This window comes from Arabidopsis thaliana (assembly GCF_000001735.4).
Source record: "Arabidopsis thaliana chromosome 1 sequence".
Lineage (NCBI taxonomy): Eukaryota > Viridiplantae > Streptophyta > Magnoliopsida > Brassicales > Brassicaceae > Arabidopsis > Arabidopsis thaliana.
The window spans coordinates 22,324,319-22,349,647 of record NC_003070.9 but is presented as its reverse complement, the minus strand read 5'-3'; the positions used below and the strand labels follow the sequence as shown (position 1 = coordinate 22,349,647).

At 37.8% G+C, this 25,329-nt stretch overlaps 10 protein-coding genes and 1 long non-coding RNA gene across 31 annotated transcripts; 7 read left to right on the top strand and 4 right to left on the bottom strand.

The window, feature by feature from the left end:
• Positions 1 to 330: 330 nt before the first annotated feature.
• Positions 331 to 2,026, top strand: AT1G60680 (NAD(P)-linked oxidoreductase superfamily protein; the record flags this gene model as incomplete). Of its 2 annotated transcripts, NM_104751.5 has the most annotated exons (5): positions 331 to 633; positions 771 to 974; positions 1,064 to 1,236; positions 1,314 to 1,416; positions 1,486 to 2,026. In NM_104751.5, the coding sequence occupies exons 1-5, from the start codon at positions 412 to 414 to the stop codon at positions 1,822 to 1,824; spliced, it is 1,041 nt and encodes a 346-aa protein (NP_176267.3). In that variant the 5' UTR covers positions 331 to 411. The 2 variants fall into 2 exon arrangements, with proteins under 2 accessions (NP_176267.3, NP_001323339.1); NM_001333909.1 differs by lacking the exon at positions 1,486 to 2,026 and having other exon boundaries at positions 351 to 633; positions 1,314 to 1,452.
• On the bottom strand, positions 2,024 to 6,063 carry AT1G60670 (hypothetical protein (DUF3755); the record flags this gene model as incomplete). Of its 5 annotated transcripts, none has more annotated exons than NM_001084276.2 (9): positions 5,708 to 6,063; positions 5,347 to 5,583; positions 4,914 to 5,013; positions 3,993 to 4,049; positions 3,725 to 3,830; positions 3,309 to 3,391; positions 3,047 to 3,108; positions 2,835 to 2,931; positions 2,024 to 2,564 (listed from the first exon to the last, which is right to left on the bottom strand). In NM_001084276.2, the coding sequence occupies exons 2-9, from the start codon at positions 5,547 to 5,549 to the stop codon at positions 2,508 to 2,510; spliced, it is 765 nt and encodes a 254-aa protein (NP_001077745.1). In that variant the 5' UTR covers positions 5,550 to 5,583; positions 5,708 to 6,063. The 5 variants fall into 5 exon arrangements, with proteins under 5 accessions (NP_001077745.1, NP_564760.2, NP_001322274.1 ...); NM_001333906.1 differs by having other exon boundaries at positions 2,508 to 2,564; positions 4,008 to 4,049; positions 5,708 to 6,032; NM_104750.3 differs by lacking the exon at positions 3,047 to 3,108 and having other exon boundaries at positions 2,040 to 2,564; positions 5,708 to 5,993.
• On the top strand, positions 2,602 to 2,829 carry AT1G08333. Its single transcript, NR_139412.1, has one exon. It is a non-coding gene; the product is annotated as an other RNA (long non-coding RNA).
• Positions 6,064 to 6,378: 315 nt separating the features above from the next.
• Positions 6,379 to 7,358, top strand: CB5LP (cytochrome B5-like protein). The gene has a single exon (NM_104749.3). It carries the CDS (start codon positions 6,694 to 6,696, stop codon positions 7,057 to 7,059), a length of 366 nt encoding a protein of 121 aa, NP_176265.1. The 5' UTR covers positions 6,379 to 6,693; the 3' UTR covers positions 7,060 to 7,358.
• AtRZ-1b (RNA-binding (RRM/RBD/RNP motifs) family protein with retrovirus zinc finger-like domain-containing protein) lies at positions 7,311 to 9,839 on the bottom strand. 4 transcript variants are annotated; one of them, NM_001333904.1, is made up of 4 exons: positions 9,767 to 9,839; positions 8,460 to 9,572; positions 7,834 to 8,342; positions 7,311 to 7,743 (listed from the first exon to the last, which is right to left on the bottom strand). In NM_001333904.1, the coding sequence occupies exons 2-4, from the start codon at positions 8,472 to 8,474 to the stop codon at positions 7,500 to 7,502; spliced, it is 768 nt and encodes a 255-aa protein (NP_001322374.1). In that variant the 5' UTR covers positions 8,475 to 9,572; positions 9,767 to 9,839; the 3' UTR covers positions 7,311 to 7,499. The 4 variants fall into 4 exon arrangements, with proteins under 4 accessions (NP_001322374.1, NP_849832.1, NP_001322375.1 ...); NM_179501.1 differs by lacking the exon at positions 9,767 to 9,839 and adding an exon at positions 9,650 to 9,761 and having other exon boundaries at positions 9,434 to 9,572; NM_104748.3 differs by having other exon boundaries at positions 7,351 to 7,743; positions 9,434 to 9,572.
• Positions 9,840 to 9,911: 72 nt separating this feature from the next.
• On the top strand, positions 9,912 to 12,395 carry AT1G60640 (stress response protein). 7 transcript variants are annotated; one of them, NM_104747.4, is made up of 12 exons: positions 9,912 to 10,011; positions 10,117 to 10,312; positions 10,410 to 10,645; positions 10,795 to 10,881; positions 10,965 to 11,030; positions 11,122 to 11,181; positions 11,264 to 11,329; positions 11,415 to 11,474; positions 11,574 to 11,639; positions 11,731 to 11,790; positions 11,882 to 11,947; positions 12,037 to 12,273. In NM_104747.4, exons 2-12 carry the CDS (start codon positions 10,135 to 10,137, stop codon positions 12,112 to 12,114), a joined length of 1,023 nt encoding a protein of 340 aa, NP_176263.2. In that variant the 5' UTR covers positions 9,912 to 10,011; positions 10,117 to 10,134; the 3' UTR covers positions 12,115 to 12,273. The 7 variants fall into 7 exon arrangements, with proteins under 7 accessions (NP_176263.2, NP_001320732.1, NP_001320731.1 ...); NM_001198342.1 differs by having other exon boundaries at positions 9,976 to 10,011; positions 11,267 to 11,329; NM_001124048.3 differs by having other exon boundaries at positions 10,009 to 10,312; positions 12,037 to 12,335.
• A 258-nt stretch (positions 12,396 to 12,653) lies between these two features.
• AT1G60630 (Leucine-rich repeat protein kinase family protein) lies at positions 12,654 to 15,108 on the top strand. The gene is made up of 2 exons (NM_104746.3): positions 12,654 to 14,171; positions 14,245 to 15,108. Exons 1-2 carry the CDS (start codon positions 12,863 to 12,865, stop codon positions 14,892 to 14,894), a joined length of 1,959 nt encoding a protein of 652 aa, NP_176262.2. The 5' UTR covers positions 12,654 to 12,862; the 3' UTR covers positions 14,895 to 15,108.
• A 378-nt stretch (positions 15,109 to 15,486) lies between these two features.
• Positions 15,487 to 15,732, bottom strand: RALFL6 (RALF-like 6; the record flags this gene model as incomplete). The annotated part of the gene is made up of 1 exon (NM_001084275.1): positions 15,487 to 15,732. One exon carries the CDS (start codon positions 15,730 to 15,732, stop codon positions 15,487 to 15,489), a length of 246 nt encoding a protein of 81 aa, NP_001077744.1.
• Positions 15,733 to 16,079: 347 nt separating this feature from the next.
• RPAC43 (RNA polymerase I subunit 43) lies at positions 16,080 to 18,754 on the bottom strand. 2 transcript variants are annotated; one of them, NM_001333901.1, is made up of 10 exons: positions 18,265 to 18,584; positions 18,054 to 18,179; positions 17,774 to 17,959; positions 17,566 to 17,695; positions 17,390 to 17,470; positions 17,109 to 17,296; positions 16,919 to 17,014; positions 16,723 to 16,816; positions 16,476 to 16,595; positions 16,124 to 16,381 (listed from the first exon to the last, which is right to left on the bottom strand). In NM_001333901.1, the coding sequence occupies exons 3-10, from the start codon at positions 17,921 to 17,923 to the stop codon at positions 16,278 to 16,280; spliced, it is 963 nt and encodes a 320-aa protein (NP_001320426.1). In that variant the 5' UTR covers positions 17,924 to 17,959; positions 18,054 to 18,179; positions 18,265 to 18,584; the 3' UTR covers positions 16,124 to 16,277. The 2 variants fall into 2 exon arrangements, with proteins under 2 accessions (NP_176261.1, NP_001320426.1); NM_104745.3 differs by lacking the exon at positions 18,054 to 18,179 and having other exon boundaries at positions 16,080 to 16,381; positions 18,265 to 18,754.
• Positions 18,755 to 19,329: 575 nt separating this feature from the next.
• AT1G60610 (SBP (S-ribonuclease binding protein) family protein) lies at positions 19,330 to 21,856 on the top strand. Of its 5 annotated transcripts, none has more exons than NM_202326.3 (5): positions 19,330 to 19,523; positions 19,927 to 19,984; positions 20,413 to 20,570; positions 20,660 to 21,027; positions 21,104 to 21,736. In NM_202326.3, exons 3-5 carry the CDS (start codon positions 20,462 to 20,464, stop codon positions 21,647 to 21,649), a joined length of 1,023 nt encoding a protein of 340 aa, NP_974055.1. In that variant the 5' UTR covers positions 19,330 to 19,523; positions 19,927 to 19,984; positions 20,413 to 20,461; the 3' UTR covers positions 21,650 to 21,736. The 5 variants fall into 5 exon arrangements, with proteins under 5 accessions (NP_974055.1, NP_176260.1, NP_001117519.1 ...); NM_001124047.2 differs by having other exon boundaries at positions 19,348 to 19,523; positions 19,935 to 19,984; positions 21,104 to 21,806; NM_104744.4 differs by having other exon boundaries at positions 19,342 to 19,984; positions 21,104 to 21,856.
• Positions 21,857 to 22,288: 432 nt separating this feature from the next.
• On the top strand, positions 22,289 to 25,211 carry ABC4 (UbiA prenyltransferase family protein). Of its 2 annotated transcripts, none has more exons than NM_001124046.2 (12): positions 22,289 to 22,709; positions 22,879 to 22,978; positions 23,058 to 23,282; positions 23,364 to 23,467; positions 23,561 to 23,632; positions 23,721 to 23,859; positions 23,936 to 24,042; positions 24,129 to 24,228; positions 24,303 to 24,341; positions 24,427 to 24,537; positions 24,616 to 24,681; positions 24,746 to 25,211. In NM_001124046.2, the coding sequence occupies exons 2-12, from the start codon at positions 22,889 to 22,891 to the stop codon at positions 24,839 to 24,841; spliced, it is 1,149 nt and encodes a 382-aa protein (NP_001117518.1). In that variant the 5' UTR covers positions 22,289 to 22,709; positions 22,879 to 22,888; the 3' UTR covers positions 24,842 to 25,211. The 2 variants fall into 2 exon arrangements, with proteins under 2 accessions (NP_001117518.1, NP_176259.2); NM_104743.3 differs by having other exon boundaries at positions 23,066 to 23,282; positions 24,746 to 25,003.
• Positions 25,212 to 25,329: the final 118 nt, after the last annotated feature.

The window sequence follows — 25,329 nt, the reverse complement described above, 5'->3', positions numbered from 1 at the left end:
CCTGCCTACAAGCTTCCAATGAGACAAACTATAGGTGACACAAATTGTAGATAGAAACATGAAGACCAAACACTACCTAATAAGACAAACCTTGCCTACTCAAGAAGATCGACATTACTCATTGACTCAAGACCATGAAAGAAAACAAATATCGATTACGTGAAGACTACTGAACACAAATTGATGACACATCTTTGAAGAAATATCACTTAAACACGTACGTAGTTTTTTGTTTTTGGTTAAATCTCATGTAAGAAAGATATTTTGTAAAAGCACTTTTGTAAAAGACATAGGCAATTTGAGAGTTTTTTTAATCACACCACTCATCAACCCAACTTCAACAACTACTCCACTCAGTTCTAAACTCTACAAAAGAGAGAAAGAGAGAAAGCGAGTTGTGACATAAAATCCATGGCTGAAGCTTGCAGAGTTAGGAGGATGAAGCTAGGAAGCCAAGGCCTTGAGGTATCTGCGCAAGGCCTTGGCTGCATGGCCCTCTCCGCTCGATACGGTGCTCCCAAGCCGGAAACTGACGCCATCGCTCTCCTCCACCATGCTATTAACTCCGGTGTTACTTTCTTTGACACCTCTGACATGTATGGTCCTGAAACCAACGAGTTGCTCCTCGGAAAGGTTCGAGTTTATCTTGTTTTGTTCGAAAGAGTGATCAAGATACTTTAGTTTGTTCTGTTTCTTGATTCTATGGTACTAACTTAGACCACAACAAGATTTTGTATGAGAAAGTTTGTTGCAATTCATTTTCTTGTCAGGCTCTGAAAGATGGGGTGAAGGAGAAAGTGGAGCTTGCGACCAAATTTGGATTCTTTATAGTAGAGGGGGAAATTTCTGAGGTAAGAGGAGATCCTGAGTATGTAAGGGCAGCGTGTGAGGCTAGTTTAAAGAGGCTAGATATTGCCTGCATTGATCTTTATTATCAGCATCGAATCGATACTCGTGTCCCTATCGAAATCACTGTAAGCCTCCTCCACAATCCTGCTTCATGTCATGGTTTCAATGTTTCCAAGTTGGCTCTGAAAATGATTCTTTGTCTCTGAATTCCAAGATGAGAGAACTGAAGAAGCTAGTTGAAGAGGGTAAGATAAAGTATATTGGTCTGTCAGAAGCTTCAGCTTCAACTATCAGAAGAGCACATGCTGTTCACCCGATAACTGCGGTGCAAATAGAATGGTCCTTATGGTCGAGAGACGCGGAAGAAGATATCATTCCTATCTGCAGGTGTGAAGAATCAAAATCAGATATAACTTTCCTCTTTGTTTACATGTTTGGTTAACATTTCGTTTATGCTTCACCAGGGAACTTGGGATTGGAATCGTAGCTTATAGCCCTCTAGGAAGAGGCTTCTTAGCAGCAGGACCCAAACTTGCTGAGAATCTGGAAAACGATGACTTCAGAAAGGCAACTACTGTTATTTGCATTAAAACACATGATTAATATACTGTACTAATTTGTGTTTCTTTATTGCAGACTCTACCAAGATTCCAACAAGAAAACGTAGACCACAACAAGATTCTCTTTGAGAAAGTTTCTGCAATGGCTGAGAAGAAAGGGTGCACTCCAGCACAACTAGCCTTAGCATGGGTTCATCACCAGGGAGATGATGTTTGCCCCATTCCAGGAACCACTAAGATTGAAAACCTCAACCAGAACATTAGAGCTTTGTCAGTAAAACTCACTCCTGAAGAAATATCTGAGCTCGACTCCCTTGCCAAACCAGAGTCTGTGAAAGGAGAAAGATACATGGCCTCAATGTCCACCTTCAAGAACTCCAACACTCCACCGTTGTCTTCCTGGAAAGCCACTTAAAACCGCATGAGAGTTTCTCTAGCTAAACCTACTAAAATTAATATGCTAAGGGCTTGTGTAAGCCCACAAAAATAATATGTAAGAGTTTGTGTTGATGTTCAGAGTGTTCAATGTATAATTTTCTATGCATTTCATATACTGCGACCAACCTCTAAATCTAAAACATCACCTTTTCAACCATTTAGAAAAATTTAATACATGGAAAAAGAGGAGCCATACCATATGGTAGCTGATTTGAAGATAAGATTTGAAGAATGAAAATGCCTCTGAAAACCAAACCTTACAAAGATGTGTTCTTGATACAAACTTTAAAGTAACTCTCATTTAAAACCTTACAGAAACAGCTAATCTATACAACCAACTTTTAACATGGATCTGTGCAACGAATTCATATCTTGGATTGACCGCCAAAGCATTTTGGCAACGGAAAAATAATCAGTTATGGAGACGTGAAAGGATTTGTAAAAGGGGTTTTTGGCTAGCCTGCGGTTCATTGTTAATATTAGCCGACAGCACAAAGGGTTCCACAAGATCCCATCTTCTTCAATCCTGTGTTTTGCAAGAGGTTTAGCAGTTGACAAAACCATCATCTTTCATGTGGGTCACGGTGAACAGCTGCCATTTACCAGAGGTTTCTTGTGCTAGTTCCTTTAGCATTGGTCAAAATCCAGTTTCCTCCCCCATCAGTTTCTTGGCTCCTGCTTCAGATAGATGCTCGAGGGAATGGTATAAGATCTCGGCTGAGAGACAGACAGATAAAAAATTATATTTTACCATCAAACATTGTGTTTCCATCATTCACCAGATTTAAAGCAATGTTCTTGTACAAGATCATAGTTCCCTAAAATACTAGAAGCCGATTTTTAGGGGTTATGGAAGTCCTATGATTTGAAGCGATTAGACATTTTTTCATGAAACAGAGGCAAATTTGGTAAGGGAAGCATTTGAGGTTTTTAATCCCTTACATATTCAGGAATATCCACGTTCAGAGAAAATGCAAGATTGCTTACCTGTGTGGCACTTGTCACTAAACTGCTTGCAAGATCATTGTTAATTGAGACAGGCAGAGGCGGCATCCGGCTGATGATCCCAGGCATCTCCTTCATGCTGCAGTAATAATAAGTAAAGAGTATAGTAAATCAAGCTTTCATAGACGAGAAGGTGAAGGACAACAGAGGAAATGTATCATTAGTGATTCAACCATGCTATTAGATCCACATACTCATTCAAGATGGCACTGATGTTATTTCTTGCCATATAAAACAGACTGACGTTATCCTGTGGCTGTATGCAGAAAATAGGATGTCAGGATGGGAATTCCATTACGAAAGGACAACAGCATGTATCCCAACCAAACAATAAGTTGCATTGAATAAAACATTGTGCATGTGAAAAATACATTCTACGATCTTTTTAAAGTCAATTTTCTGCTAATGCAATCTTTTTCTACCAGCTAGCATTTGGATCAGATACAAATCAATTACCTTGCACACAGAAAGGTTTGAGGAGATTTGACTGAAAGCTTGAGCATTCTGCCGTAGACGCTCCATAACCGCATCACTTAGACCTAGGAGAATAAAAGTTTGGAAAATATATATGAGACCGTAAAAATGTGACAGGTGAGAAAAAGGTATCAAGCTAACAAGATTGAGTTTTCTTGGCACAACTAAGGAGATGAGACAATAACTGAGAGAGTCCAGGAACTCTCCAACATCGATAATGCCTATATTCAGGCATGAACAAGATGAACAACAAATTGCCTAGTACATTTGATTGAGATTTCAAACAAGATGCAGTTTGTCTTTCTAAAATAATCTTTCTTTACAGTTACAACCTTTGCAGGAGAGGGAAGGAAATAATACCGACAATACTGTTACGGTGTTACCCAAATAGTACTAACCTTCAAAAGGCATGCGTGCACTCTGGCACATATGGTTCATGGCATATGTAGCATTTTGTTGTGGCTCAGTTGAGAACATGTTCAGTTTTGGGGGTAAATCCACTACCTAAATCAAGGAGAAATCAGTTACTTGTGTGTTGGGTATCTCAAGGAGAACAAATTTGTAGCTGTTTTGAACAAAAAACCATTTGTAGCCAATAACCTCTTGTAAAGCGAACTATAACCTAGGCCACCAACCGTTATCTGGTTATTTACTAACATTACATACCTTTCTATAACTAACCTTCGTGCCAGTACTATGTTCTTCCCCTTTTCTTCGCTTTTGCTGAAAAAAAGGATTTCAATCTTAGCCCAGACAAACTCAAAAGTCATGAATTTAAATAGTTGAAAGATATTAGATAGCAAACTGGCAGTTATTATTAATGTTAAAAAGGCCCCGTGTCAAGACTTATGTTTGTATGAGTCATATATCTGCTTGTACAACTCAAGTCATAAAAAATCTATCTATTTCTTCAGCCCAACTTCATAAAAAAAATATGACAGGATAGATAGTATGGATAAGCCAATAAGGTAATATTTGGCACTATAATCTGTCAACTTTTTTCCCCCATTTATTATATGAATCTTAACACTACAGTGTAGGCCATACTGCAGAGGATATAACCAATGTTTAACCATCGCTCATAGAAATCTTATCCTTCATAAAAAGTAACATATCAAAATAAACTTCAGAAAGTCGAAAAAAGCCCAAGGCTATCTGACATCACTCGTTTGGCGATATTAGTTTCAGGGTAACTACAGAAATCAAATCAAGCTTTAGGGTCAAATCAAGTTCCAACATGACTCCAGAGCTAACAGAAAGCCAGATCTATCGTCAGCAATACTTGTTATTACTCTCCTTGCACACTCTTAACCATACTTTAAACAACCTTTATGATATGGTAAGGTGTCTTTTCATCAATATAGCAATAGAACTTTAAGCCTACCTTATAGCCAAAAAAATATAAAAGAACTTTTCCCATAGGACTTTATCTTTAACAAAGCATACACCCAAAGTAGCGTCACTATGTTTTTCCTCCTTTTTTCATCTCCCAAGCTAAATGACGTTACCAAGATCTCTTTGAATAACAACTAATAAGAAGTCTGCAAGCCACTTATGAAACTTAATGACAATGCATTGGGAACTTACCGTCATCCATTTACATCTCATTGCTACATCCCGTACACTTTTATCTGGTAGAGTTGCTGCGATCTTTACATACTTTGTAACTTGTGGTTCATCTTTAAATCTACAAAAGACATGACAAAGGTTTTAGGCAAACAAAACAATAAAAGACAAACTCGAAACAACATAAAACAGCGCAAGGTAAGAAACTAACACAGAGAAAAACTCAGCCATCTTTCGTAGAAATTTTCTGATACAAAATACATCTATAAGAATCTGAATCAGCTTATGATTCCAGATAACAACACGAGCTATAACAGTTCATATGAAACATAAATGCAAAACCTTTTCCTTCATCTACATATAAAAATTTATCTACTCTAACATTGTATAATAGCTACGAAGTGAGAAAATTTGCAGAGAACGAAGAACAATGGAGAATAACAAAAATACTTACTTTGAAAGACCTTTCTCCAATATATATTGTTCCTCAACAGACCAATCAACAGCCAAAGAAGCTTCATGTTTGAGTCCAGTAACCGAAGTCGGAGAATTTACAGTAAGATGAAATCCAGAAGAAGCATTCATGCTCGAAGTCGCCGAAAACACTAAACCGGTCGTGCTAGTACTCGGTACGCAATAATTATCCATCGGAATCATCACTCAAAAGCTATTTCGTAGAGATTAAGTTGACCTACAACGAAGCACGCCCAAAAACATGTTCAATTTAGGGTTTTAGCAATTTCAGAATCATACGGAAAAAAATCCGATTAAAACCCAACAGAAACCTAAAAGAGCAAAACCTGAGCAAAACCCACCTCGGATTTAGCCAAAATAGAAGATGAGTATGCTTCTCCGTAGCTCGATAGATGGCGTCGATGCAAAAACCCTAAACCCCCAACGATTGGTGATGAAAGTAGAGATACTGAAATCGTGAAGCTACAAAATTCAGAGAGATCGCAATAGAGAAGAAGAAGATTGAAGAATCGTGATTCGATTCGCGAGAGAGTGGTGACAGCAAGATGATGCGAAGAACTTTCGAATTGCAGAAGCTGGCGAGGAGAGAGAGAGAGAAAATGGTGGTTTTGTTTTGTAATGGTTTTTATTCTATTAAGAAACAGAACCACTTTTTATTCCATTGTGGTGGTTTTGCTTTTTTGTTTTTGTCTAGTCCACTCTTTGAAGAAAGATGGTTTGTTCCTCCTTATTTTTTTAAACTTTTACTCAATTTTTGTGAATTACACAGTCACCTACACTTTGGAAATTCAGATATTTAAATTACAACAAGGTATTATAAATCATAAAGTTTGGTATCCATTTCACTAAGTGACATTTGTTTTTTTTGTTTTTTTTTACATGTCTTATGTGAGTTATGAATAATTAAATTTGTTTCAAACTTTTACATGTGTAATTTTATGATAAATCTTTTATTTACTTATATACCTAAATAATCAAGTTGAATTTGTGCATAGACAAAAATGAGACATCAAATTAGTTAATCGATAATAGTAGGATTCGCCGGGGAGAAGGAGAAAAAAAATTAGATGCATGGGTCTCAGGTTCGAGTAATAACCAAAATAACTACAACTTCATTTTTGCATAGACGTGGAGATGCTTTTTGGTTAGAAACCTCGACAACCACTAACGAAGATGAGGACAATGAAAACGTTGTGTTTTGACTTTTATGCCCCTCTAAACCCTAAATTCAATAATTTGGGTCGTCACTCGTCAGCAAGCTGGATCTAATCCACCACTCTCTCCAATTGTCATTCACTCCGGTTTTGCTATTTCCAAGGAGAGAAAGATGATAGCTGTGATCGGATTGCTTCTGGGTTTTCTAGTATCAGCATTGTTCTTAATCCAAGGAAAGCGAAGAAGAACAAACGACAATCAAGAGAAGAAGAGATCTAGCAGTGAGCCTGTAGAAGATGTGGTAAGACCAAAAAGTTACAGCAAGAGTGAAGTCGCAGTACATAACAAAAGGAACGATTGTTGGATCATAATCAAAGATAAAGTCTATGATATTACTTCTTATGTTGAAGAACATCCTGGTGGTGACGCTATTCTTGATCATGCTGGTGATGATTCTACTGATGGCTTCTTCGGACCTCAACACGCCACTCGTGTTTTCGACATGATTGAAGATTTCTACATCGGGGAACTTCATTAGTAAAAGCTTAAAGATTTGAGATTTGATTGAAGATTTGAGATTTCTTCTTAAGTAAGCTTAAAGATGGCTTTTTTAATTCTCTTCTCATTGAAGATTTGAGATTGCATTACCTTTTTGTCTTGCTAGTGTAACACTTCTTCTTCCATTGTATTGCCAAAGTTTCCTCCTTTCTCTTAATTTTCATGGTGAAGCTATGCTCTGTTTCAAGTGTTCTATGCTTAACTCTGTCTCAAGTGTTTTAAATCCATCAATTTTGAGTTTAATCTATTGAATTGCTTTATGGGAATCAATAGGATCATAAGAACATAACTTTTTTACTGCGATGAAGAATCATAATATTCGACAAAAAAGCATAACAGAGATCTCGAGTTCGAGTTCTATCTCTGATATAGACCTAAATCCCAAAGCATAAGCATTGACATCTGGTTAACCAAAACAAACTACCAACGTTCATATGATGAAGGTCTGCCTCCAGGACGGCTAGGACGGTCATAAGGACCTGGTCTGCTTCTGTAGGGTCTTCCCTCATCGCGTATCGGTCCCATATCTCCATATCTGTCACTTGTATCCCTTGCGTATCTGTCCCTGTCATAGCTTCTCTCTCTCCCGCGATATTCATTCTCAAGATGATGTTCAGGCATCCCATACCTATCACTCACAAAACGGTCTCCTGGTGGTGCGTATCTACATTGTTAATACATCAAAAGGTCATGACTTTCCTAAAAGAACACATGTTGGAACATTTATTTAGACCTGAGGACAAGAGCTACAAACCTCTCAAATGGATAGTGATCACGAGGCTCATACTTGTCTCCACTGTCGAAGCGGTCCCTGTAGCTATATCGTCCCCCATCTCGGTCACGGCGTCCATCCATGTAGCGGTCAAACTCACGCTCCCGCTCCCGCTCCCTCTCCAGATCACGATCTCCATAGCGATCTCGGTGTCCATCTATGTCTCCAATACGAGAGCGCATCGCAAGGGGAACTCTGAACCGTTCTCGATCGTCACCAGTTGATGGGCAATCTCGAGCCCAATGACCAGGGCGTCTGCATTTAAAGCACTCATCCTCGGTTCCCTTCCCTCGAGATGAATAGCCTCCACCTTTCTTTAATTGGTCTACATCTTCTCCACCAACTTTGGGCTCAGCTTTGTTCACGGAGATGACCTTATTGCCCAACTCCCTTCCATGCATGTGCTTAATTGCATCATCAGCTCCTCTGCGATCAGTGAATGTAATAAACCCAAAACCACGTGGACGCCCAGTATCTCTCCCCACCATAATCTACAAGTACGCAAAGAAGACCAATAATGTTATTAAAATGCATATTGAGCCAGGAACAAGATATATTACTAAGAACCAGATGTTACATTAGAGTTAAGAAATAAGCAGATGTATTACATTCCTATCTCTCATATAGCATGTCCTAGAAGTGGCAAACTCAGAACATTTACAAGCAAACAGAAGACGGTAGCAAGATTCACAAATTTACTTCATTTCAAGTCCTTAGAATCACACAACACAAAGTCAAACTACAGCTGCATACTTGTAGAAATACTAATCCACAAGAAGTATCACCACAACAATAATCCTAGCAAAACGATGTTGGAGATTAGCCTCTAGCCAACCATACTTTTAACCCTTACAACAGACCTGTTACCTCAAATCAGTTTCCCACAACAAATCCACAGGAATGCGTTTTCCATGCTAATTCCACTAAAAAAGAAGACTAATATTCTGATCAAGACCTAAAAAAGAAGACTAATATTCTGATCAAGACCATTTTTGACCAGAAACTTATCATCTTGGTGTATTGATAGACTACTTAGAGATGCTTACATGTGCCAATAACTGTACTTTTACAATTACAACAACTAGTGGCTCATGATGAATGAGTACAAGAAAACCATCTCAGTGACTACTAAAGCAGATACCACAGGCAAGAGAATAAAAGATGGTTAGTCCTGATTGGTGTCAAAACCACTGAAAAGAGAGCTCAGCTGCAATTTAATCATAATATCCAACAAAACACAGTGACGTCAAACCAAAATTACTGCACTGATGCTGAGACAAGAGCCATGATCTATCTCAAAACTCTTGCATTTCTAAACATACGGCTCTCAAACAGATTTTCAGATCAAGAGGAGGTTGAGATGCATGTTTACTTCCTAAGAAAGCTCTACTAATTCCTCGACTGCATCCTTCAACAAGTCAATAAACCTCAATATCTGTGTGTGCTCTTCTACAGAATAGATGAGTCTTAGGTTCATCAAACAAAACTATCCTACAATCTCAGAGGTATCATTCACTAAACACAGGTTTCAAAACGAGTCTCTGAGACTTCTGATCATAAAGTACGAGAATCGATACAAGACCTGACACTCAGTGATTTTCCCGTAGCGGTCAAAGGTACTCTCAAGCTGTCTCTCTGTGACATCCCACGATAACCCTCCCACGAAGATTCTGCTCTCAAGATTTCCATCGTTTTCTCTATCTTTCATTGTGAAACTCTCACTGAAACCAAAAACGCATAAACATAGTTAGCCCACAAAATCAAACTCGAAAAATCAAAGCGAAACTCCAACTCTTACTTAAACAACTCAAAAAAATTCTATTGAAACAAAGATTCGGGTCAATAAACTTGCTGAAATCCGAAGTAAGAAAAAGAAACCCTAGAAATTTCGATATGATAAACCCTAATTACTCACCGCTAATCCAAAGGTCAGACCTTTCTGCGGTTTTGGCGATTGGTGATGGACAATGAAATAACTGCAGAGGATTAACTTCAACTCAATAAGTATATTTATTGGGATAAAATGTTGTCCACTCAATGACTAAAACACCCTTATAAAAGTTACTTAATTTACAAAAATAACCTAAAAACCCTAAAACCCTTCTCTTTAGCAAAGCTTTCCCCTTTTCAGTCTCCAAGCTCTCTTCTGCGGAACTCACGGTACGAAAGTCTCCTCTTTTCTATTTACTTTAATCCGAAGTTTGCTCCTTTACTTTTGATTTGTTGGAGAATTTCGAATTCTAAATTTGGGTTTTGTCTCTGTAGAGTAAACACGAAGTAAAAATGATAAAGAGACGATTTTACAAGCTTGAGCATGGTGATAAAGACAGTGGATCCGATTCATCGTGCTTCTCTTCTGACTCTGATCCTGAGACGGAAGAATCAGAACAATCTGAAGAAGAAGACTCTGTTGCAGAAGTTTCCGAGGACGGTGATGATTCAGGAGATGATGAATCCCCAGGTTTGCTTCTTCAATTGAGCAATTATCTCTTTTAGTTCTCTTGTGATTGTACTCTCAGAGAACCTTTGGTAAAATCTTTGCTTATTCTCTGTTATAGCTGCTGGCGAAGACGCTGATGTTGATGATGGTGATGATAACTCTGATGCTGATGACTATGGTGGGACATTGGAGAAGATGTCAATGAATCGTTTTTTAGAAGAACCACCCGAAGAAGAGGAAGAGAACTATATTCTCGGTTGTATGATACAATCCAAATCGGTTTATAAATGCAGATATTGTCCAACCGTTGTTTGCTTGAATGAGAACACAATGCAAGCACATGTTTCATCAAAGGTAAATTAGGTAGCTTTGAATTAGCATTTGAGTGTTTGGTCCTTTTTGGAATCAAGTAGTAGATGATAAGCACGGGATTAGTTTTGAGCTTTTCCTCATCAGTCTTGTAGTTGATGAGATAGTATTTTTTGTCGTTTGACTCATTTCAGAAGCATGCTCGTATGGAGAAATTAGTGAAAGAAGGAAAGATTAGAACTGATGACGAAGAAGTTGACGATCTAGAGACAGCATCTCAGGTTACATTAGAGAATTTGCCAACGAGTGCTTTTTGTTTTGTCAATGAGTCCTAACCAAATTCTTGCACAAATCTTAAATGTAGGAGAAGGAGAAAAAAGGAAACAGAAGATCACAAAGACAGGGAAAGAGATCTCAAAAACAGGAAAAGGTAAATGTAGCTTGCTCAATACTGAAGCATTGTGACCATGGTTGGTTTGTTGGAAACCTAATTGATTCGTGTTTTCAATATAAACGTCTAGGATTCATTGACCAAAAATGGAGAAAACGAAGAAGTTGAAGATCCAGAGACGCCATCTCAGGTGAGATTTAAGACAATGCCATCAAATGCTTGTGTTAGTCCAATGAGTCCTAACCAAAGTCTTGCAAATATCCTAAATGTAGGAGAAGCAGATAAAAGGAAACAGAAGAGCTCGGAGAGAGCTTAGGAGATCACAAAAACAGGAAAAGGTAAAATTTGCCTGCTCTATAACCCTGTGACCATGGTTGACCTGTCAAAAACCTTATCTATTCGTTTCTTAATATGAACATCCAGGATTCATCGACCAAACATGGAGAAAACGAAGAGGTTGACAATTCAGGGACGCCATCTCAGGTTTTTCTTTTTGACGTTCGAGCAAATGTCAACAAGTGCTTTGTGTTCTTCCCATGAGTCATTTACTCAACCAAATTCTTGCAAAACTACTAAATGTAGGGGAAGCAGATAAAAGAAAACAGTAGAGCACGAAGACAGCGTAAGAGATTAGAAAAACAGGGAAAGGTAAAAGTAGCCTGCTCATTACTGTAACCTTGTGACGATGGATGGTTTGTCTGAAACCTTATTGATTCGTCTTTTTAATATGAACATCCAGGGTTCATTAACCAAACATGGAGAAAACGAAGAAGTTGACAATCCAGAGACACCATCACAGGTTTTCTTTTTGAATTCTAGCAAATGCAAACAAGTGCTTTGTTATTCTTCCGCTGAGACCTAACAAATTGTTTCAAAAATCTTAATTTTAGGAGAAGCAGATAAAAGGAAACAGTAGCTCACGAAGACAGCTTAAGAGATCAGAAAAACAGGAAAAGGTAAATAGCCTGCTCATAATTGTATCCTTGTAACCATTGTTGGTCTGTCAAAACCCCTAATCGATTCATTCTTTCTTACCAATATCCAGATTCCATCGACTAAGGAAGGAGAAAACGAAGATGCATCACAAAAATCTAGAAAGAAAAGGCGTCAAACTAAGGATTGAAACTGCTGTATTGCCCAATATGGTTAGCCAGAAAGATTCATCTTTTTTTACTTGGATGTCGATGAATAGATGAAGAAACATAGGTTGAGAGTGAGTTAATTATGTGCTTTTTAAACTTCAAGTTTTGTCTACCAAATACGGTGCTTGTTATAACTGATATGATTTTGATAATTGAGTTATACAATTCTTTTTTACAAGTTGTATCCTTTTTTCATTTCGAACCATCCCCCTCTTACTCAACGAGAGAGATTGGGAAATAATTGCTTGAAGCAGAAAATCGAATAACAGATTAGTTGAATTAAAAATATGTTTACTTGAAACTATGTTCCTCCAATACCATCAATGATCTCTGGCATTTCCCTCCAATTTCTGTCGTTTTCTCTTCCCAAGTCAGCACTCAGCACTTGTCTTGAGAAAGTTCAAAGACTTGAGTGAAAAAGACAAAAACTTTAATATTTTCTTCTCTTCTTTTAATCTTGGTCTCCACCATAAACAATTATTGATCTACATATCTGTGTAAAACAGTGGAAGTGTACACACGAAATAATATTTTTATGAATGCATTGAAAAAGGAAACAAGTGAGACAAGTGAGATTTGATTAACTTCTCCTACTGCTCTTAAAGTATCAAGAAGCATTGGCTTCACGTGACATCTTCGCTGTCATGTCCGTGATCGAGCTTCTTCATCGATGCCACTTACAACTGCTGATTCTATCATGACTTGGTAAAAAATCTCTTGAATTCCATTATGATCTCTTCTTCTTCTTGTATGTTCTTCTTGGTGTTTGCTTTCTTTTTGATTTCTCCGGTGAGATCAAGCGATGTTGAAGCTCTACTGAGTTTGAAATCATCCATTGATCCTTCAAATTCGATTCCATGGCGAGGAACAGATCCTTGCAACTGGGAAGGAGTCAAGAAATGCATGAAAGGAAGAGTCTCAAAGCTTGTTCTTGAGAATTTGAACCTCAGTGGCTCACTCAACGGCAAGAGTTTGAACCAATTGGATCAACTTAGAGTTCTTAGTTTCAAAGGAAACTCTCTCTCTGGCTCAATCCCTAACCTATCTGGTTTAGTCAACCTCAAATCTCTTTATCTCAACGATAATAACTTCTCCGGTGAGTTCCCTGAATCACTGACGTCTCTACACCGATTGAAAACGGTTGTTCTTTCCAGGAATCGGTTTTCCGGCAAGATTCCTAGCTCGTTGCTCCGACTCTCCCGCCTTTACACGTTTTACGTTCAAGACAATCTCTTCTCTGGTTCCATTCCTCCTCTCAACCAAGCAACTCTCAGATTCTTTAATGTCTCGAATAATCAACTCTCTGGTCATATCCCACCAACACAAGCTCTGAATCGGTTCAATGAGTCGTCGTTTACTGACAACATTGCTCTCTGCGGTGATCAGATTCAAAACTCATGCAATGACACCACTGGAATCACTTCAACTCCATCAGCAAAACCAGCTATCCCTGTAGCCAAAACACGTAGCAGAACGAAGCTCATCGGAATCATTTCCGGAAGCATTTGTGGCGGAATATTGATACTTCTGCTGACATTTCTTCTCATATGTCTTCTTTGGAGACGGAAGCGAAGCAAATCCAAAAGAGAAGAGAGGAGAAGCAAACGCGTGGCAGAGTCAAAAGAAGCAAAGACGGCTGAAACAGAGGAAGGTACGAGTGACCAGAAAAACAAAAGGTTCTCTTGGGAGAAAGAAAGCGAAGAAGGATCAGTAGGGACTCTGGTTTTCTTGGGAAGAGACATCACGGTGGTGAGATACACCATGGATGATCTACTCAAAGCTTCAGCAGAAACGTTGGGAAGAGGAACGTTAGGGAGCACTTACAAGGCAGTGATGGAGTCTGGATTCATCATCACTGTTAAGAGGCTCAAGGACGCAGGGTTTCCTCGAATGGATGAATTCAAGAGACATATTGAGATCCTTGGCAGACTCAAGCACCCTAATCTGGTGCCACTCAGAGCTTATTTCCAAGCCAAAGAAGAATGCTTGCTCGTCTACGATTACTTCCCCAATGGAAGTCTCTTCTCTCTTATCCATGGTATGTATTGCACACACACTCTTCTCTGATTCAGCACTTGTGTTAATCTGTTTGATATGTGTCTTATTCGTAGGAAGTAAGGTCTCTGGGAGTGGGAAGCCTCTTCACTGGACATCATGTTTGAAAATAGCAGAGGACTTGGCAATGGGTCTGGTCTACATTCATCAGAATCCTGGCTTAACGCATGGGAACTTGAAATCATCTAATGTTTTGTTAGGTCCGGACTTCGAGTCCTGTCTCACGGACTACGGTCTCAGCGATCTCCATGATCCTTACTCGATTGAAGACACAAGTGCAGCTTCTCTCTTTTACAAAGCTCCTGAATGCAGAGACTTACGCAAGGCTTCAACACAACCAGCTGATGTTTATAGCTTTGGAGTCCTCCTTCTAGAGCTTCTAACAGGTAGAACTTCATTCAAGGACCTTGTTCATAAATACGGGTCTGATATCTCCACATGGGTGCGTGCGGTGAGAGAGGAAGAGACTGAAGTAAGTGAGGAGCTGAATGCTTCTGAGGAGAAACTTCAAGCTCTTTTGACCATCGCGACAGCTTGCGTGGCTGTTAAGCCGGAAAACCGTCCTGCGATGAGAGAGGTATTGAAGATGGTGAAAGATGCAAGGGCTGAAGCAGCTCTTTTCTCATTTAACAGCAGTGATCATTCGCCTGGGAGATGGTCGGATACGATTCAGAGCTTGCCAAGGGAGGATCATATGAGCATCTGATTCAAGTTGTTGTAGCTTTCTCTATTGTTTTGGTTTTTGAAGTAGCTAGGGGTTCAAAATATAATATATGCTTCCTAAATTGGATAATACCCATAATTACATGATCACAATGGGTTGCTTAACAAAACTGAGTCTCTTTAAATAAGGAGAGGCTTACATGCCCTCTTTCACAGTTACAAATATATTTTCCTTAGACCGCGACATTCACTATGAGCTCATATTTCACTAGCACTGTCTCTAAAATGATCGTATAAGTTATGACCTAGTTCATATGCACATTATTTCCTCTTAACATCTGGACAAATCTTGTTTCCCCACCAAAACCCTAAACAGCTCCTTGCGTCTAAAGCAAAAGCAGAAATTTCCTTCCTAAATTAGGGCTTCCAATTAAACTATTTGGGGGAAAGATACACTTAACTTGGGCTTTAATCGTAGGGGTAAAGAAATCAATTATTAAAACATATAATAAATAAATCCAGGTTACAAAGAAAAATGGAAAGAACCTTACCATAATTAAAATTTGAGTTAGTAATATCACTTTAATAATAAAAAACTTCATATTCGAAAATGATTTAAACATATCATACATCAATTAACTCGAACTCGAATGCTGTTGACGTTGACAACGTGTAGAGATTTCACAACCACGATTGTAAGAGTATGCTGGAATTTTGACACATTCTTTGGGATTCTTACTGCTGCAACCTGGAATTATGTCTCCTTTCATACCATTATAGTTTATATATGTTTGTCCTTCTCCAAATCCGCTGAACAATGATAATATAATCATTACTGAAACAAAGAAAATGCGGATATGACTCTTTTTGTGTGCAGCCATTGTTTTTTGAGAAAACAAAAACAATGTAATTGAAACTTCTTGATATTTTTCTGTGTTATTATATTTTTGTAGTTTGAATACGTGATTAATTATTAATTTGTGTTTCTTTGATTTATAATGAGAAGGATGATTCTAAAAAAAAGACGGCCAGTGCATAATGTATGTGCTGATAGAGTTTCGTGGCTATTTATATGTCATTTACAGTTTTTTCGGTTAATATGTTCGGTTGGTTTCTAGCATGGCAGCAAATTTATCGGCCACAACAAGACTTTCGTGAATATCTGTGTTGTCGTTAGTGTTTGTTTGTTTCGTTGTTGTAAAAATTGATCTGTTCTGTTGTTTCTTCACTCTGTTCAGTGCTTGATGAATGTGTACGTACGTACATCCATCTACTCTTCAACGTTCACATGTATATTCTAAATTTGAACCGAGCCGAAACCAAGTATATATAAATTTCAATGTTCTTTGTATTAACTTCGATACAAAACCCAAAACTGAACTAAACCGGAACCAAGCCGGTAGAGCTAAACCAATTTAATCTCTTTTCAGGAGAGTTCAGAGATTACTCTTTCACATTTATCTTCCAATATCTTCACTGCTTCGTTGAAAAGAACCTCCGGAGGCTGTGATCCCGTGGACTCAATTGTAACTGCGAAAGATGATAAGAAACTCAATTAGAATCTCTTTCAGTACCATGGAATTGCCAGGTTGAAGGAACTGTGTTTTTCTTTTTCTTTTCTTACATATAAAATGGTTCTTGACACGGCGCAGATCCACTTGGTCCTCCCATTCCACTCCATCTCTTATGCATTCTCTACACAACGAACAATCACGCGGCCGAGCTACTGTTGCCCTCTTCCTACCTGTTTTCCACGTTTGCAAGTCAAATTAATTTGCCGCCAAAGTTCTCAGGTTTCATCAGAATCTCTTATTGTTACTCAAAAGCAAGTAAAGACATTTGAAGGAAACTTGGGAAGGCTTTTACTTCACCTTGGCCCATGTCTTCAATGTCAAAAACTTTCTTGGGGCAGACTTTTACGAGTTCTTCGGCATGTTTACCCTCGAATTCCTTTAGTAGAACCACCTAAGATATTATAAACAAAAAGCATTACCGGAAAAGCCTAGGACGAGTCAAGAAGAAATTAATTAAGTCCTTTTCCCAGAAGGCTTATGGTGAACTTCTCACCTCAGGAAGCATTCGATACCAAGCCGTTGCTACTGGGGACCACTTTGCATGTGTTTTACCAATGCCCTTAACGGCATGAGCCTCAAGCTCGATTTCCTGCAAGAAGAAGATGCAAGTCTTTCATCTCTCAACGGAATTAAGTCCTCAAAAATGTCACAATTAAGGGGAAGAGTATAAATAGAAACAGTACCTGGCCAGGGCCAAGTTTTGCTATCAAGATATCTTTTAAGGTTGGCCTGATAGGATTTTCAGCAAATTCAGGGAAGGAATCTTGGCTATGGTTGAATGAAGTGTAAGTTTTTGGCGTTGTGGTTGAACCTCCAGATTCTTTGATAAGCTCACTTCCATTTGGTAACCATTTCAATTCGCTTGTTAAGACTTCAAGAAATAAAAAAATGATACCTCTCATGAGATCTCGAGCTAACAATAAAACAAAGACTCTTCTTGAGCAAACCAAAGAACATATATTACCTTTACGACGCGGGTCACCTTTTAGACATTTCACATGGAGTTTGAAAACAATGGTGTTCTTTTCATTTGGCTGATCGTTTTCTATGACACAAAGATAAACAACAACAAAACTAAGCGTGACACAAAGAGTTTATATGCTTAATGAGATGGATCACATTCCACAGAATATTTCTTACCAGATAAATATTCAAAGAGTCTCGGATCTGCGGCAATTGGAATAAGACCCAACCTGTGAGCAAGAACTTCGTCTTGAATAACCGATGTGTTGTTTGCTACATACACTTTTTCAATAGCCATTGAAGGAAGCTGTAATCAAAGAAACACTATTAACCAAAGATTCTAATAATCAGAGATTCATCAGAGGTAGTGAGACAGTGGGCAGACCTCAGCTAAGAGGATTCTTCGGAAAGCATTAGCGATTCCTGCATGGACACCGATCATATCGAATACCATATCTGTCTCTGTGAGACTAATCACATCAACTTTGAAATCCTCAGAGAAGTTTTCTAGTCTCACACTGTTGTCCACTCCCATAGAGGAATAGGCACCCGAGAAAGTGATAGCCGTAGGCTACAATAAAACACAAAAAGAAAGGGAAGAACATTAAAGACTTCAAATTTCAAACAATCATCACTCAATATCATTCGGATTTCGACAAACCCACAGTGTAATCTTCTTAAATTGCTAAGACCAAACTCAGTAAATTCACAGCTTTCTACAAGCAAGTTTTAAACTTTACTCTGTAAATCTACACGAAATCGATGAACATAGCAAACCCACATGGGACACACTGAGAAAAGCCAATAAATTTCTAGTTAGCTGAACTTATACATAGCTTAAAAAGAGTGTAAATTTTGATCGAGAATAGTACTTACATGAATATTAGAATCCTTCTTACAGACAACGCGAGTTCGCTGGAGCTCAAGATGCGGAGGAAGTCCGGTAGGAACGTCAGGGAGATCAAATATGTTGAAGTTCTTCGCTTCTCTCTTTTCTTCATCAGTCACAATCCTTGTTACTTCGTTAGTCCCCATCCTTCTCTGCAGCCAAGTTCGATTGTGAGAATCCGAAATCAGGGTTTAAGGAGAAGAGGAAGATGAAAATTGCACGATTTCACTTTTCACTTCAATTTCGTTCTTCAATTTCATAAAACTGGAAAATTAGGGTTTATGGACACGTGTGAATACTAGAAAAAAAAACATCCATTTTTCTAATAGCGGCATGGCTTAAGTCCGAACCGAAGCGGCTGAACCGTCCAACCGGAGTTTGGTTGATTTCTGACTTTTAAAATTTTCGTTACCACCAAACCGAAATTCTAATCTTAAGTCCGAACCAAATCGACATTTTTTTATTTTTTAATTAACCACATATTAGTTAAAAGATAATTATATGATTGGTCGCCGAATATGGAAAAAAAATCTACAAAACAAATTTGAGAAAACAGTAAACGAAAAGAACGAACTAAACAATCTGTCTTATAATTAAACAAATGAGATATATAGAAAATCATGAAACGAGAAATATAACATTCGACATTTTGTTTGATTTTCTACTATATAACTTTTCCAAATATAAGTAGAAATGTCGATTTCTAAACAAACCCGATCTGAATAATCATATTCTCCAAATTTAGTTATGGCAGTTCAAACCCATAATGGTGAAGGTTCTCACTCCAGTATTTTTTTTATTATAGCATACCAAGATAACCAGAAGAATGAGCCAAGAAACTAAACAAAACTAAAACCAAAACTAGTTCCAATCAACTCAAACACGAAAGTAGATAAATAACAAACCACATGTGATTTCAAATTTAGTTTAGTCTAATAAAAAACAAAAAGACTAAACCGGACGACCATACATTGGGTCCCTATCGTAAATTAGCAAACAAATTAGTGTTGCCCATTTTAAAAGTTTGAACTCTTCTTTATTTAAAAAAAGAAGAAGAAGAATTGAACTGGTCAGGAAGAAAAAAATAGAAAAGGAGAAAAAGGACAGAGGGAAAATGGAGAAAAGTAGAGTAAAATGGCGTCACACCAGAGAGAAGGCACAACTCACGGGGAAATCAGCAGAACCAATACCACCGCCACCGGTTACTATTACTATTCTTGTTATCATCATCTCCCAAAAAAAAAATGTTAGTATTATTTTCGAGTCTATTTTTCAAGTTTTTGTTTTGTTTTTAATATCTCGACTTTGCCACCCAACTCCTCCCACTCCTTCACAACTGTGTCCTGTCCTCTGCTGATTTCTCACCTTTCCATCATTCATTTCATTCTTTCTTTTTTCCCATCCGTTTCTTTTATTCTTCTTTCTCCTTAAATTTAAAATCTTTGAATTAAATTATTGGATTTTATTGTTTCAAAGCGTTTCTATCATCAAAACCCATCTTCTTCTTCTTAAGATTCTGAATCATTCATTGATTGATTTAGCTTCTCTTCGACTTCTTAATTTTACAGTTTTTTTTGTTTTTTAAACTTTAATTGATGCAAATAAGCAAACTTGGATCGCTGTGAGCCTGTGATAATGATTTCTTTTAGGTTTGTAGGATCTGAAGGAAGCTACGGTTTATTTTTTTTTATGGGCAATCTCTAACAGGTACAAATCTTCTCTTAGCTTCTCTCTTACAAGATCTTTAGGTTATGTCTTGTTCTTTGGAGTTGCTATCTTTCTTCCATGTTCCAGAGGTTTGCCTTATTTTATCACTTTTGACATAATAATTTATTTTGCCTGTTTTTTGTTACTTGGTTTAATATTCAGATGAATCTTTGACCATGATCTCTAAATTTGGTTCCTAGGCAAGATCAAAGAAAGTTCATCACATAGGAGTTGATCATGAACCATAGTTTCCTCAAAGATCTCAACTTTGTCTCTAGTTGGATTGTAATCTGTATTGCTTAGGACAGTTAAATCTTATTACATCTTGGCTCGTCATGTCAAAAGCTGAAGATATTTGAGCTTTCATATCTTACAACTAATTAGTTTCGTATGTCTACAGGTTTCTTACTGTAATTTTTCTGTTTCAGTTCTTTACGGGTATATATATACACATAAAACGGTTAAGCTCTAGAGAAGATGTTGGGAGGCAACAATGATAACCCTGTGCCGCAGGTTCTAATGAACGACAGCCAGTTTCGGTATCAATCAAACACATCGTTGAATCAGCTTCACTTGCTTGGGACGAGTAAGTTTCTGAATTTTGTTATTCATTTGGTTTGAATGTTGTTAGAACTTTATAGAGCTAAAAGCTTGTTCCTTTGTATGTGGTTGCAGTGAGAGCTGGTTGTACTATTGATCCTGTAAACTACTTTGCTAATGATAACCTTGCTCCTATGATGCGGCTTAATAGCACACGCGGAAGGGAAACTGAAAACAACAATATTATGCAGAGACAGCAGAAGCTGCAGATCTCTTTGAATTATAACTACAACAACAATAATACTGTTGTTCAAGATGAAGTCCCAAAGCAGAACTTAGTGTCAACTGGTCTGAGACTATCTTATGATGATGATGAGCGCAACTCTTCTGTAACTTCAGCAAATGGAAGCATAACAACTCCAGTCTATCAGTCACTCGGTGACAATATCAGATTGGACCTCAATAGACAGAACGACGAGCTTGATCAGTTTATCAAATTCCGGGTATTAATTTTATCTACAAAGCGTATGTTTTTGCTTACATATCCCATGTCGTTGAAATTGTTCTCTCTTGGAACAGGCAGATCAAATGGCGAAAGGTGTGAGAGATATTAAACAGAGACATGTCACGTCCTTTGTCACGGCCTTAGAGAAGGATGTGAGTAAGAAGCTTCAAGAGAAAGACCATGAGATTGAAAGCATGAACAAGAAGAACCGGGAACTCGTGGATAAGATAAAACAAGTGGCAGTGGAAGCTCAGAACTGGCATTACAAAGCAAAATACAATGAATCTGTGGTTAATGCCTTAAAGGTAAATTTGCAACAAGTGATGTCACATGGAAACGACAACAATGCAGTAGGAGGAGGAGTTGCTGATCATCATCAAATGAAAGAAGGGTTTGGGGATAGTGAGATTGATGACGAAGCAGCTTCTTACAATTACTTGAACATCCCGGGGATGCCAAGTACTGGGATGAGATGTAAGTTGTGTAACGTAAAGAATGTTTCGGTCTTGCTCGTGCCATGTAGGCACTTGAGTTTGTGTAAAGATTGTGATGTGTTTACTGGTGTTTGTCCTGTTTGCCAGTCTTTGAAAACTTCTAGCGTTCAGGTCTTCTTCTTCTGAGTTGTCTTCATACTCTTGAAAAGTAAATGGTGGATGAACATATTTGTATGTGATGGTGGTGATGAATGAAAACTTGGTCGAGTCTTTCTTTGCTTTTGCCATTAAACCTATATAGCATGATTCTGCTATTTCGTAGTTATTAAGCAGCCGTTCTTTGAACACGAGATAATAATTGAGTTCCGTGTCGTGTGCGATATGTCAAGCTGTGGATTACATTGTTAGAAGAAATTATTAAACTTGTTTTGGCTGATTTTTTTCTTCTTAATATTTTTGCTGCAAAACTTGTTTCCCAAGTAAGGTTATTTATGTACTAAAACAATATTTTTTTAATGTAAAGGATTTTGATCAATATTTCCGTTAGAAAAATACTAATAAAGTTGATATTAATATACATCATATTACGTTTGCAAAAATAAAAAAGACGCAGTTAATTTCCCCATCTGAATATTAATTTTTGGCATTAATATTAATTTGGTTTAATTATAAATTATGTCAACATTGTTTAATTTGTAAATCATGCAAATCTAGTTTACTTGTAGTAGTTTGTACCAACCAAACCCTCAAAGGCTCGAAAGTAATGGGCCTTAAAGGCCCACCTTTCTACTTGTATTTAAAATTGGTCAAAGACACGTGAACCTCACGTGATTTTATCTTCCAACGAGGGAGCTTCTGTTATCCACTTCATCATTCACGTCTCTTCCGCAAAACCCAACATTCAAATTCTTGTCTGAATAACGAAATCCCAACATTTGCATTGCATAGATTCCTTCACAAATCCTCTGATTCTGATTCTGGTCACTCAATTTTGCCTGTTTATTGGCATAATTCGGGCACTTTTCTCTCAGTTTTTGTATAAGGTTCAATGAGTTTGTTCTGTACTTCTGTGTGCGTTATCTTCTCCAAATTAAGATTCCAGATTCGTGGGTTCATGAAAATCTCGTTGTAGACGAGCCAAGTTGAAATATTTTTCCTCAAGTGAATTTTGTTATGATCACGTCGTGGTTTTGATCTGACTCCACTTCCGTCGCTAACTCTCTTCGAAAGATTCGTGTTAAAAAAGGTAAAGTTCCAAACTTCATACTTTTTTTACTTCATCTTACTCATTTTCCATTGTCTCTGATTCATGCCAGAACAAAGATTTTAGTTATAGGGTTCCAGAATCTCGGACTTTAACTCGGAAGTAGTGTTCTTCCTCTGTTAACTGAAATTCTTTCTTTTGTTTTATGCAGAAACCTGAAAATGGTGAATTTTGTTTCTCTCTGTGACATAAAGTATGGGTTTGTGCCCAAAAATTCAACTGATTTGTTTGTGAAACGGAAAATTCACAAGGTAGGCTTAGCACTTCATCCAAAGCTTTGTTCTTTGACAATAATCTACTTTGTACTGTCACTAAAATTACTTAGCTTAGCTTCCCAGCAGAGGAGATGTAATCACTAGATTACCGGTGTTTGGTTCGAATGCACGAGAGAATCTGAATGCTAAACCAAGAAGAAACCTTAGAGTTAGGCCAATCTTTTGTAAGAGTTATGGAGATGCAGCAAAGGTTTACCAAGAAGAGGAGATTCCCAGAGCAAAATTGATATGGAGAGCAATCAAACTACCAATGTACTCTGTCGCTTTAGTTCCTCTTACCGTATGTTTCCTCAAGAAACCTTTCTATGTCCTCCATTGCCTTTATCTGCTAGGGAATATTCACTGTTCAAATGTCACACAGGTTGGCGCTTCAGCGGCCTATTTAGAGACGGGTTTGTTCTTAGCTAGACGTTATGTTACTCTATTGCTCTCATCAATTCTTATCATTACTTGGCTCAACCTAAGGTGATTAATTGATTGATTCCTTTTAACATTTTCGTTGACTGTATTTACTCTTTCATGTATTTACTCTTTCCAAACATGGTTTTATGTTTGCAGCAATGATGTTTATGATTTTGATACCGGAGCTGATAAGAACAAAATGGAATCAGTAGTAAATCTGGTTGGAAGGTAAAGTATTATCAAAGGATAGAGTTTGCAACTTTGAAGTTTATGTTTTTGAGTTCCATCCTAATAAACTGTGTTTTACTTGGAAAAGCCGGACAGGAACCTTAGCCGCTGCAATCACATCGCTAGCGCTTGGTGTTTCTGGTCTAGTTTGGACATCGTTAAATGCAAGTAATATCCGTGCAATACTATTGCTAGCCTCAGCAATACTCTGTGGCTACGTATACCAGGTGAACGTTACTTCCTAGATGACAATTTGATACTAATCTAGGAGATTTCTAACTTAGAGTAATACTTTGTGACTAGTGTCCGCCATTTCGGTTAAGTTACCAAGGATTAGGAGAGCCTCTATGCTTTGCAGCATTTGGTCCATTTGCTACTACTGCTTTTTATCTACTTCTTGGTAGCTCAAGGTAATATCAAAATTTTGTTTTAAGCCTAATCCATTCGTGTTTCCATGAGGTGTTAATAATGGAAGCTTGTTAATCGGTTTTGGCAGCGAGATGAGGCATCTTCCGCTAAGCGGTAGGGTCCTTTCATCATCTGTCCTTGTTGGTTTTACTACATCTCTTATCCTTTTCTGCAGCCACTTTCATCAGGTTGGTTAATGAAAAAGTGGTCTAATGAGTCCTGAAATGACAAACACAGTACTGACTACATTTACATTCTATAGGTGGATGGAGATTTAGCTGTGGGGAAATATTCACCTCTGGTACAAATGTGAAAAAAACTCAACAAGGTTTAATATGAATATGGTGATTGTGTTTATGATTAGAGTTTTTTTTTGGTTGACACAGGTTCGGTTAGGGACTGAAAAAGGAGCTTTTGTTGTGAGATGGACTATTCGTTTACTATATTCAATGCTTCTTGTTCTTGGTTTAACCAGGATTTTGCCACTACCTTGCACCGTAAGTTAACAGATTTGAGAACATGACTGAAATATAAGAACATATATTAAAACCTCCTTTTTGTTGTTGGTGTTTCAGTTGATGTGCTTCCTGACATTACCAGTTGGGAATTTGGTTTCAAGCTACGTTGAAAAGCACCACAAGGTAAGATATTTAGAATTGAAATTTGTAATACTCAAAGTTTTGCTAATCTATTCTTTTAATGCAGGATAATGGGAAGATATTCATGGCCAAGTATTACTGTGTGAGACTCCACGCCTTGCTTGGAGCCGCATTGTCGTTGGGGCTAGTTATCGCGCGCTAGAAATCAGTCACCAAACATTTGTTTCTCTCTTTAGCCTTCGTTGTATCTACCTAAACGTTTAGCCACTACAGTATGCTGTAGCTAAAAGGAAACATTCGAACTTACAACAGTTGTGAAAGGTCTCAAATTAATCACAAGCATGGTGAGCGATTGTATCCTCAATTGTTAAAGTGACGGGTGCCACCATGGATATGTTGAAACATGGGCCATGTCGGATTTAGTGCAAGCCCGTTGACGGCGTTTGTGTTAGGTAATTCAGATTTCCAACACACAAGATGGCCCAACAAAGAGGTTATGCTTGTGTTTGTAGGACATAATTGTTTCTCGATATGGACCTTTCTCCAATTCTTGAATCCATCCCAAACCACTGAAGTTGGATCCCATGTGCATTTAAGAAAATCATTAGAAGGTGAGATCCAGATTTATATTAGAGAACACATAAAACCCCAAAATATTATCATTTGAGAAGCCTATTCAGCCTATGTTAT

Bases quoted from the DNA above. Each gene is read 5' to 3' on its own strand.
- CB5LP (NM_104749.3), top strand. From the start codon at position 6,694: ATGATAGCTGTGATCGGATTGCTTCTGGGTTTTCTAGTATCAGCATTG.
- AtRZ-1b (NM_104748.3), bottom strand. From the start codon at position 9,559: ATGAAAGATAGAGAAAACGATGGAAATCTTGAGAGCAGAATCTTCGTG. The intron at 8,343-9,433 runs GTCTTGTATCGA...GCGTACTTGTAG, and splicing joins GGAAAATCACTGAGTGTCAG to ATTATGGTGGGGAGAGATAC. The intron at 7,744-7,833 runs GTTTGTAGCTCT...TTAACAATGTAG, and splicing joins GATCACTATCCATTTGAGAG to ATACGCACCACCAGGAGACC.
- AT1G60640 (NM_001124048.3), top strand. From the start codon at position 10,135: ATGATAAAGAGACGATTTTACAAGCTTGAGCATGGTGATAAAGACAGT. The intron at 11,640-11,730 runs GTAAAAGTAGCC...ATGAACATCCAG, and splicing joins GATTAGAAAAACAGGGAAAG to GGTTCATTAACCAAACATGG. The intron at 11,791-11,881 runs GTTTTCTTTTTG...TCTTAATTTTAG, and splicing joins ATCCAGAGACACCATCACAG to GAGAAGCAGATAAAAGGAAA.
- AT1G60630 (NM_104746.3), top strand. From the start codon at position 12,863: ATGATCTCTTCTTCTTCTTGTATGTTCTTCTTGGTGTTTGCTTTCTTT. The intron at 14,172-14,244 runs GTATGTATTGCA...TCTTATTCGTAG, and splicing joins TCTCTTCTCTCTTATCCATG to GAAGTAAGGTCTCTGGGAGT.
- RPAC43 (NM_104745.3), bottom strand. From the start codon at position 18,423: ATGGGGACTAACGAAGTAACAAGGATTGTGACTGATGAAGAAAAGAGA. The intron at 17,960-18,264 runs GTAAGTACTATT...GTTTTATTGTAG, and splicing joins AGAAGGATTCTAATATTCAT to CCTACGGCTATCACTTTCTC. The intron at 17,696-17,773 runs GTCTGCCCACTG...CTTTGATTACAG, and splicing joins GAAGAATCCTCTTAGCTGAG to CTTCCTTCAATGGCTATTGA.
- AT1G60610 (NM_104744.4), top strand. From the start codon at position 20,462: ATGTTGGGAGGCAACAATGATAACCCTGTGCCGCAGGTTCTAATGAAC. The intron at 20,571-20,659 runs GTAAGTTTCTGA...ATGTGGTTGCAG, and splicing joins GCTTCACTTGCTTGGGACGA to TGAGAGCTGGTTGTACTATT. The intron at 21,028-21,103 runs GTATTAATTTTA...CTCTTGGAACAG, and splicing joins ATCAGTTTATCAAATTCCGG to GCAGATCAAATGGCGAAAGG.
- ABC4 (NM_001124046.2), top strand. From the start codon at position 22,889: ATGGTGAATTTTGTTTCTCTCTGTGACATAAAGTATGGGTTTGTGCCC. The intron at 23,283-23,363 runs GTATGTTTCCTC...AATGTCACACAG, and splicing joins TCGCTTTAGTTCCTCTTACC to GTTGGCGCTTCAGCGGCCTA. The intron at 24,682-24,745 runs GTAAGATATTTA...CTTTTAATGCAG, and splicing joins ACGTTGAAAAGCACCACAAG to GATAATGGGAAGATATTCAT.